This window comes from Echinops telfairi, unplaced genomic scaffold (genome assembly GCF_000313985.2).
Source record: "Echinops telfairi isolate 266 unplaced genomic scaffold, ASM31398v2 ScPeMD7_7458;HRSCAF=8496, whole genome shotgun sequence".
In the NCBI taxonomy this organism is placed as follows: Eukaryota; Metazoa; Chordata; class Mammalia; order Afrosoricida; family Tenrecidae; genus Echinops; species Echinops telfairi.
Window position 1 is genome coordinate 31265944 of NW_022111358.1, and position 9178 is coordinate 31275121.

General features: G+C 59.4%; 2 protein-coding genes across 7 annotated transcripts in view; one reads left to right on the forward strand and one right to left on the reverse strand.

Annotated features, from left to right (window-relative positions):
• The window catches only part of TMUB2 (transmembrane and ubiquitin like domain containing 2), a 4131-nt gene extending 1873 nt beyond the window's left edge, over positions 1-2258 (forward strand). For both annotated transcript variants that reach the window (XM_045299588.1, XM_004707212.2), the window contains exons 2-3: positions 299-832; positions 1031-2258. In XM_045299588.1, the coding sequence (XP_045155523.1) occupies positions 324-832; positions 1031-1394 (873 nt within the window). In that variant the 5' untranslated portion in view covers positions 299-323 and the 3' untranslated portion in view covers positions 1395-2258. The remainder of the gene's footprint in view (positions 1-298; positions 833-1030) is intronic.
• An 81-nt stretch (positions 2259-2339) lies between these two features.
• Positions 2340-8785, reverse strand: ATXN7L3 (ataxin 7 like 3). Of its 5 annotated transcripts, XM_045299585.1 has the most exons (13): positions 8533-8785; positions 7985-8095; positions 7571-7703; positions 7204-7375; positions 6959-7056; positions 6744-6766; positions 6352-6418; positions 6127-6212; positions 5789-5857; positions 5496-5539; positions 5259-5330; positions 5000-5157; positions 2340-4895 (listed from the first exon to the last, which is right to left on the reverse strand). In XM_045299585.1, the coding sequence occupies exons 2-13, from the start codon at positions 8033-8035 to the stop codon at positions 4747-4749; spliced, it is 1122 nt and encodes a 373-aa protein (XP_045155520.1). In that variant the 5' UTR covers positions 8036-8095; positions 8533-8785; the 3' UTR covers positions 2340-4746. The 5 variants fall into 5 exon arrangements, with proteins under 5 accessions (XP_045155520.1, XP_045155522.1, XP_004707270.1 ...); XM_045299587.1 differs by lacking the exon at positions 8533-8785 and having other exon boundaries at positions 7985-8188; XM_004707213.4 differs by lacking the exon at positions 8533-8785 and having other exon boundaries at positions 6127-6155; positions 7985-8186.
• Positions 8786-9178: the final 393 nt, after the last annotated feature.

The window sequence follows — 9178 nt, forward strand, 5'->3', positions numbered from 1 at the left end:
CGGCAGCCAGCAGCAAGGCTGAGGTTCCCCTGACCCTTCACACACACACACACACACAGTTGGCGGCAGGTTCCCCCGACACACATGCTTGTAGCGGGCGGAGAGGTAGGGCATGGAATTTGAACACTAGAGTTGTACAAGAGGCAGAGGCACAGCTTTGGACTAGGAGTCCAGAATTAGGGAAGATTGGCCACCCTTTCTCCAGGACTCTGAGCGCCCAGTTTCCTCCCAGGCTGGGTCAGTTAAGAGTCTGATCTGGTTGCAGCCCCGACTGAAGCTCTCCCGCTTTGTTCCGCAGTGTGGACCTGGTCAGCAGCCAGCCCATGGAGCTCTCGGACATCACCCTCATTGAGGGTGTGGGCAATGAGGTGACGGTGGTGGCAGGTGTGGTGGTACTGATTCTAGCCTTGGTCCTAGCATGGCTCTCTACCTATGTAGCGGACAGCAGTACCAACCACCTCCTGGGCACCATTGTGTCAGCAGGAGACACATCTGTCCTCCACCTGGGGCACGTGGACCACCTGATGGCAGGCCAAGGTACCCCAGAGCCAACTGAACTCCCTCACCCATCAGAGAGCAATGACGAGAAGGCTGAAGAGGTTGGCGAAGGTGGAGGGGACGCCACCGGGGAGCTTGGAGCTGGGGGGGGTGCTGAGCCCAGCCTGGAGCATCTGCTGGACATTCAAGGCCCGCCCAAAAGACAGGTGGGCCCACAGAGCGGCAGCCCAGAGGGCTCCCCTCCCACCCTCATCAATGTGCGGCTCAAATTCCTCAATGACACCGAGGAGCTGGCTGTGGCCAGGCCCGAGGATACCGTGGGTGCCCTGAAGAGGTGAGTGAACTGGAAGCTGGAGGCTGTTCCCCAAGTCAGAAAATGTTCCCCAAGCCAGAAAATGTCGGATTCAGCCTCTGCCCAGGGGGAGGCGGATTACTGCCTTAAAAATCCACCCTTTCTGCTTGGCCCTGCCCTGCCAGTCTAGGTCCTTCTCATTTCTCATCCTGTCTTCCCTTCCTCCTCTCATCCCTGTAGCAAGTACTTCCCTGGACAGGAGAGCCACATGAAACTCATCTACCAGGGCCGCTTGCTGCAGGATCCAGCCCGCACGCTGCGCTCCCTGAACATTACCGACCAGGCTGTGATCCACTGCCACCGATCCCCGCCGGGGCCCACTGTCCCTGGCCCCTCTGCTTCCCTGTCCTCCTCCTCCACCGAGTCACCCAGCCTTGGTGTCAACGTGGGCAGCCTCATGGTGCCTGTGTTCGTGGTGCTGCTGGCTGTCGTCTGGTATTTCCGCATCAATTACCGCCAGTTCTTCACAGCACCAGCCACCGTCTCTCTGGTGGGCGTCACTGTCTTCTTCAGCTTCCTGGTGTTTGGGATGTATGGACGCTAAGGACTCGGAGAAAATGAAGGCATGGTCTTCTACCTCCTTGGCCTCCCCCTTTCCTGGCCAGAGTGGGCCGAGGGCCGGGGAGTCGGGGATGGAAAAGATGCGGTGCCCCCTCCAGAGGACGCCAGGGGTGTGTGTGGCATTGCCTCGTATCCACGAGGGTACAGGTGTCCCCTCTGTGAAAGCACAACTCAGGTAGAAGCGAGGATGCCGCCTTCCCTCACTTTTTAGGGTCTTAAAGCTATCGAGAGCTGATGGCCTGTCTCTGGGGAGGTTAGGCGCTGGGGCGCCCTCCCCGCCACATGGCCCTGGCTTTTCTGTGTCTGCATGTCTGCTCCCCTGCCCCCAGGGCTACCGGCCAGGGCAGCTCAGCATGGCCCCAACCTACTTCTGGAGGAGGCCTGGAGTAGCCTCTACCTTTGCTAGTCAAGTATCGATCTTTGGAGACTGGGGTGACACAGCAAGAATAAAGATGCTACCTTTCCTGAGAGGCACCTAGCTGCCCTGGCCCACCACTCCCCGCCCTTGTAGCAGGAATGGGAAGGGGGTTTCTCCACATCTTGGGCAGTTCCCAGTGACCCCTCCCCACCCCCTTTTTTAAAGAGCACTTTTAAAAAAGAAAAATGGTAATCGTCCTTTATAGAGCCATCAGGAAGGGGATGGGGCAGGAAGCCAAGCCCCCAGCATTGGGCGAGGCCAGGCCACAGCTGCTGCTCCCCTAAGCCTGAGGCTGGAAGCAAGACTGCTCTGGCCCTCAGCCAGCATCCTGCCCAGCTCCAAGGACAGCCCTATGGCGCTCTGGGCCCCAGGCCCTTGCCTCAGGGGCTCCTGGAGGGTCACTGGCTGAATAAAATTCCTCGTGTGGTTCAGGAGCCTCTTTCTGTGACAAGAGCAGAGCTTTGCTCTCTCCCAGCAAGCAGCTGGGTAAGGAGCGTGGGGAGGCCCGGCTACCAACGGGAGATGCAGTTTATTTACACCAGCAGCCATGGGGGCAGGGGGGATACACAGCGCTTACAAAGTTAGCTACCTGTACAGGATGGATTACATATGCAAAAATAAAAATCTCAAGACCACAGGACAGCGTGAGCCCCACCCCCCTCCCCCAATGACCCCAGCATGCGGTAATGCCAGGCGGGTGGCCCCTGGGCATGCGGGGGGGAGTGATGCATGGAGGAAAAGCCACCGGCCATGGAAATTAGTACAGAACCCCCCCACACACACTCAGACACATGATAGGATACAGGGCGGACAATACCTAGCTGGGGTGGGAAGGATGGGACTGAAACCCACACAGCCTGCTGTTCAGGAGGGGAGTGGGGAGCTCCTAGCCCCTGTTCAACTACATGGTAGAGGGGGGGCACTCTCCCCAAAAGGAAAGGGGGTGGTTCCCTCAGGGTCCCTGCTGGACCAAGCCCATCTCTTACCCAGCCTGGGCAGGGGGCTCTGTCCTGAGGGGGGTGGCCAAGGAACAATGGGGAAGTCGATGTAGACAAACCAGTTCCCAAACTACTTCCCACTTCTCCCTCCGACTAGGAGGGGGAAAGGAAGAAGCCAGAGAGGAAAGAATGGGTGAATTAGGGCCTGAGGTGCAGCTGCCTCCAAGGGGAGAGTGGCCCCCTGGTCTTCCTCCCTCCACCTTCACCCCACTCCCGAGACTTCCTTTGGAAGCAGGCTGGAGGCTGCCTGAGAGCCGCCTCTCCCTTTGGCTTCTCCTGGAGGGAGAAGACTACACAGGGTCAAGAGCCAAGAAGCCTTGGCCCCGGGACTTACCCTAACTCCTGCTGCCAAAACAGGTTTGGCTTCCTAAAAAATAATCACAATTCTTGGGTTAAAAACTAATTTGTAACCAGGTGCCAGCCACAATCAACCATCTGGGTGAGATTGGGGCTCCAGCTGGCCATCGGCCTGCCTGTTCCCTCTCTCAGGGTCCCTAACCCGAGTCAGACCAACTAGTCCTGGGTACTAGCTACCCAAATGGGGGCTGGCTCCTCCTGAGAGGAGGGCAGGGACACGTCCAGCCAGTGCGGTGGGAACATGGCTCATGGTCAAGTCCACCCAGTCAGCTCTGCTCCCAGCCTAGGCCGTGGTCCTCCAGCTCAGCTCCTGGAGTAGGGTGCCCGCGTGAGGTGGGTGGTACATCGCAGGGATGTAGACCGGGCAGGCGGGCACTGACCTGATTGGCCCCCAGAGGGGCAACACCCTAGGCATTGACGCCCCTCCACTTCCCACTCTATTCCAAAGTAGAGGGGGAGGCACAGGGTCTGGCTTTCCCCGGAGCCCAAACCACAAGTACGGAATAAATAACTTAAAAGCGGCCAAGGCAGGGGGAAGAGGGCAGGAGCATGGCGAGGGACTGAAGCTGATCATGGAAGAGAGGGGTGGCAAGCAGCAGCTGGGAACTTAGGCTGCTCTAGGAGGGCAGGGCAGGTGGGAGGAACATGGGGCAGCCCCAGGAGGGTGAGGCTGGGCCCCTTCCTGGGGCAGGGAATGAGGTAAGAAAACATTTCAAATAAAGCAGCACCGTTCCCTCTCATCTTGGGGCCCCACTCCTCTCCAGCCCAGGGGCAGGGAAGAAAGACAGGGGGGAGTCATTTTGATACACTGCTCCCTCTCCCTGTCCTCCCCCGCCCCATTCCTTACAGCTGCAGAGGCTGGGGGGTGGGGGTGGGGGCTTTCCTGGCACCCAACAACACAAGGACAGCTCTTGCCGCCAAGGAGGCCCATGGGGATTGAGGGGAAAGGGCTGCCCCTCTAAGGGGCAGGGGAGGTGGTGGCTGGTTCCAGACACCAACCTCAGCAGACAGCACTCTGTGTCTGCCTACCCCAAGGAATGGGGGCATCTGGTAGGATTCTGCACAGACAGGACACGGCTCAGCCCTGCCCCTCAGCTCCAAGCACCGGACCCATTCACATTGCTGAGGGCAGCTGGGCGAAGCCCCCTCCAGGCTCAGCTTCCGACCCACAGCCTTGAGGGAGCCACAATGCCCCTTCGCAGGGCCTAGTCCAGTTCCTGGGGTGGGGGGCAGGCAGTGCCCGGGTGCAGTGCCCAGGCCAGGCCCCTGGCCTAGCCAGACATCCAGTAACTCACAGAATAAATAGGAAAACTGCCTCCCCACCAAACTGATGTCCAAGGCATGACGCGTGTCCAGGTCTGAGTCCTGCATGCCGAGGGTCCGTGCTCCTTCGCCGAGGACCCTGCCACCCCCCAGGGGTGCATAATTGGATCCTCTGCCTGCCTGGCCCACCAAGCTTCCCAGGCCCAGACCCCCAGCAGCTGTCCATTGGCCAGGCTCTGCCACCTGGGTGGGGCTGGGAGAGAGCTCTGCTCAGCCATAGGCTATCCCTGGAACCCGAGTCAATTGATGTCATCGTAGATGCTGGGCGTTGGAGGGGCCGGTGGCTTTGGCTTCTTTTTCTTATTGGAGCCCAGGCTGGAGGCTGTCCCCACCAGGCTCAGATGGGATTTCTTTTTCTTGGTTTTCCGTGACTCGGAGCTATTGGTACCTGAAAAGAGAGTGAAGAGGGATGAGCTGGGGTGGGGGTAGGGGAGGGAAGAGGTGGGGGCCTGTGGCTGGGACAGGAGAGAGAATCCCAGGGGTCTTCCCTACCTAGACCCCATCCCTGGTTCTCGCTGGTCTTGGAGGAGCCGGAATCCGAGGGTGAGAGATCGGAGGAGCCGTCCCACTGAAGCCGGCTGATCAGGGACTGGCTGTCAGTCATGTCAAAGCTGTCGTTATCCAGTGAGCTCTCCACCTCTGGGAGGATGCTGCGAAGGGGCAGATCAGGGCAAAGACGGGGTGTCAGGGCGCCCAGCCAGCACTCCTACGCCCCACCTCTGGCTCCCACCCCACTTGGAGGCTCACTTACGCTGAGGGCCCAAGGAAATACACCCGCACGGCTCGCCGCTGCTCATCGGTGTGCTGTGGGCAGCGCAGGGACCTGGGGCCAGAGCAGGTCAACTAACTCAGGAGCTGCCCTTCCCCTCAGCGGCCCAGGCAGGAGTGGGGCAGGGAAGGGAGGCAGTTAAGAGCCCAGGAAGGGGAGGGAGGCCCATAGCTCAAATCCTCAGATTTAAGGGGTATGAGCAAGAGGATCCCCACTTACCTCGTGCACATCTTCTTTGTGTGTTCCGAAATCACCCCACATTGCTGGAAAGGAAACAGAGCTGAGAGGGGGGAAAGGCAGGGAGTTCCAACTAGCTGCCACCCAGTCCCCCCGCCACAAAGGTTGCACTGCCGCACAGAAACAGCCCTCCCCCAGGGCTCCAGAGCCATGGTCCCAGGAAACTACCTTCCAGAGAGGAAAATGCTGTGCGCTGCCCTGACTGTTGTCACCAGTTTGTTCAGGGCCTTGAAACACACCCCCATCCCATACCCAGGGCCCACCCTGGCCCTCACCGTGGTAAGCAGGCTGCGCAGCTCCTCTGGCCCCAGGGCCTCATAGCTGATCCCAGAGGAACTGTTATACTGAGGGAGAAGCAGGGGCACAGTTAAAAGGCAGCAGGCACAAGGGTGGCAGGCTCTCCTAGCCCCTCCCCTAAGTGAGAAGATGCCAGGACCTCCCACCCCCACCTACACTGGGAAGAGGGCATTGAGGAGGGGAGGGGGGTCCAGGGAGAACACAAACACCCAGATGTCCATAACAACGAGGTTGCCCCCCACCTGTCCAAATCCCAATGACCCCCACAGCAAGGAAACCAGGAAGGGGCCACCTGAGAGGGGCAGCCTGTCCTCACCTTAAAAGGGTCCGAGTTGCTAAGTTCCCCTGAAGAAGAAAAAAGAAGGGGAAGGGTGTATGATGCAGAAGTACAGACAGAGAACCCTGAAAATAACCAGAAAGGAAGTGGGGGTGACAGAAGGATCACAGGCCCTCCCTCAATTCCCTAGTTCCCCCAAGCCCCAAGCCTCTCCTCCCCACAAGGAGGCCCGGGAGACATCCCATTTGCCTAGCCCCCACTTACCATTTTTGTGTTTTAAAGACTTGGATCTTCGAGGGGAATTGGGGTTCTGGAATGGGAGATACCACAGCTTTGGGGAAAGGGGAATGATAAGGGGGCGCCGAGAACCCGGGGAAGGAAAAGAGATTTGACAAAGAAACAGCCTCAAATTGCTCCTCCCCACAACCCCACGCTAGACCTGTCTACTCCAGTCCCGTGCCTCCCTGCCACCCCCCACCCCCCAGCCTTTGTGGCCCTCCTGCCCACCAGACATCCTCCTCCCAAACCCAGAGGCCCCCTCATGACCTCAGACTGGAGGCAAGAGCCCCACCCCCACCCCCTTGAAAGGACTCCCTGCCCAAAGGGGAGGGGAGCTGTCCTCTGCCCCACATTGCTCCCACTGGCCCGGCACTCACCTTGTCAGATTTCCTCTTCTTGGCTGTGGAGGACAATGGGACAATGAGCAGGGTTACCTCTCCACCTGGGGCCAGAGAAAGACTAGCCGCCCCCCTCCCCACCTGCCTACCCTACACTCCCATTATTCAGGATGATGACCTATGGCCACTGTAGACCCAATCTCTGCTTGCTCACCTCACCCCAAGAGCCCCAAACTCCCCAGCTCCCCAAACACCTTTCTTCTCCGAGCCGTAGGACCAGTCGTTGTCGTTGATGTCATCATTGTCCTCCTGGTCACTCTCTGACTTGTTCATGTTGTTGCTGTTGGCAATCCTGTAGAGGACAGGAAGGGTTCACGGCCTCAAGAGCGGAGCCAAGGGCCAGCCACCCACTGCAGCCTGCAACTGTTTCCAGGGCCCCCAAAGGCAGGCACGCCACACGGGAAGGGTGGCTCTGGCTTGAGGAGGGCACGGCCCTCACCGGCGGTTGGCGATGCGGCTGCTGTTCCGACCCATTCCCAAGCACTTCTCCAGGTGGGGAGCGAAGCGGGAGGCGGCAATGCTGCGGCTGCAGTTGGGGCAAACACACTCCTTGCTCTTCCACTGGTTGAAAACCTGTCCAAAGATGTCCAGTCCTGGCTGGTCCACGATCTCTGGGGACAGGAGAGGTGCGGTGATCAGGGGGGAGCAGGGGACTCCTCATGGTCCCCACCCGTGGGCCCATGGTCTCTGAAAAGGCCCTGTCTAAGCTCCAGGTCTGTATGTGGTGGGGCTGCTGGAGGAGGAGGAGGCGGCGGTGGCACTCCCAGGGCAAGGCGAGACTGTACTCCTTTGCCCAGGAAGCTCACCAAAGTCCTTCATGCTCTCAGGGTCTGTGTCATCCAGGAAGAAGTAGCCACACTTCACAGCCCGGTGTACCTCGAAGCAGAATCCCAAACAAGAATCCTCGACCAGGTCCGTGTAGATCTCCTGAGCGATGGCCTGGGCCCAGGGGAGAACGAACGTCCATCGTCAGAGTCACCGCCCACTGGACTGACTGAGACTCTCACCGACTACATCTCCTGCCACCTCACCCTGGCCAGAAATTAGGCTTTCTCTGCCATTTCCCCATCTTGACTTTGGGCTCTTCCTGCCTTCTCGGCTGGCTATCCCCTTGAGGAGATGAAGCTGACTACCCAAATTCCTCTTTGGTGTGGAGGCCAGCTATTGCCACGCAGAAACATCAGAGACAGAAGCAGAGGCACACGTGGGGGAGCCCTCACCTCTAGTTTGCTGTTATCCAGGCCAGACAAAGACATTTCCTCCATTTTCATTTGTAAACTCTTGTGGAGACGGCACTCTGACTGTTCATAGCACAGCGGGCGGCAACACGGCTGAACACATGGGGTGGGGGGTGGGGTTGTTGGTATGAGTCCAGGGCACCTCTGAAGATTACCATTACCTCCACCCCCCACCCCCTTGCCCCTCTGCCTATGGCTTCATCCTGGCACCAGGAGCTACCCTTCCCCAAGGCCCAGGCTCACAGATTCTGAACGGTCGTTCAGGGCCTGGAAACCCAAAGACAGCCTTGTCCTTCCCAGGTCTGAGCTCAGGCTCGGGACGACCTACTGCCAGTCAGAGCTGGCTCTCTAGGAGGCAGCAGCTCACTCCTGGTCCCCAAAACTCAAACCCCTTTTTGATACCCATGGTGCAATGCAGCAGGGGGAGGAGAAGGAACTGTAAGGCCTTAAGCAAACCCACAGGGTGTGGCAGAGAACTGCACAGACTCCTAAATAACCCCCCGCCTTCCCTCAAGGCTCTCCTCGGTCACCTCTGCCTTCAGCCGGGATGTCCACTTGGGGGGGTACTGCTACCAGAAGTAGGAATGGCCCTAGGCCCCTACCACCTTCGCCCCACTCTGCCTTCCCAGAAAATAAGCGTGCTGCCACAGGAAGGGAACAGAGCTCCCAGCAGCCTAGCTGCGAGGGCCTTTTCCAGCCACTGTGGTCAAGAGGGGGGTGGTCCCATGGGATGGCATGCCAGGAGTGAGCACTCCCCTCCCTTACCTGGCCGTCTTTTAAATAACCAACCACCCTCTCCCTCCCTCCCTCAGGACCAGCCCGGAAGTCTCTCTAAGAGCCTCAAAGTCCAGGAACCCCCACAAAAGGATTCACAAACAGCGCCCCGAGTTTGGGGCCCCTCTCAGCTGAGGGTCCGAGTTTGAGGATCTGCCGGCCTCCAGTGGGGTGGGGAGTGACAAATGAGCCAGGGGCACTGGGGAGGGTGGGGGGCCGAGTCTCGGCTCTTCCCCCCGTCCCTGCGGCACTGCTGCTGCATCATACCGACTGCGGGGAGGAGAGCCGAGCTGCCGGAGGCCAGCGCCGGCCCGGGACAGCCCGACCCCCCGAGACTGGGCAGAGTGGGACGCGTCCCGACCTCTCTCCTTCCCCGCCCGACAGCCCCAGCCGGCCTGGGAG

What these genes read in the sequence shown, in the direction of transcription:
- ATXN7L3 (XM_045299585.1), bottom strand. Translation starts at nt 8,035, where the DNA reads ATGAAAATGGAGGAAATGTCTTTGTCTGGCCTGGATAACAGCAAACTA. An exon ending in TGAGAGCATGAAGGACTTTG is followed by an intron (nt 7,376 to 7,570) that starts GTGAGCTTCCTG and finishes TCCTGTCCCCAG; the next exon opens with AGATCGTGGACCAGCCAGGA. An exon ending in GTCTTTAAAACACAAAAATG is followed by an intron (nt 6,213 to 6,351) that starts GTAAGTGGGGGC and finishes GGTTATTTTCAG; the next exon opens with GGTTCTCTGTCTGTACTTCT.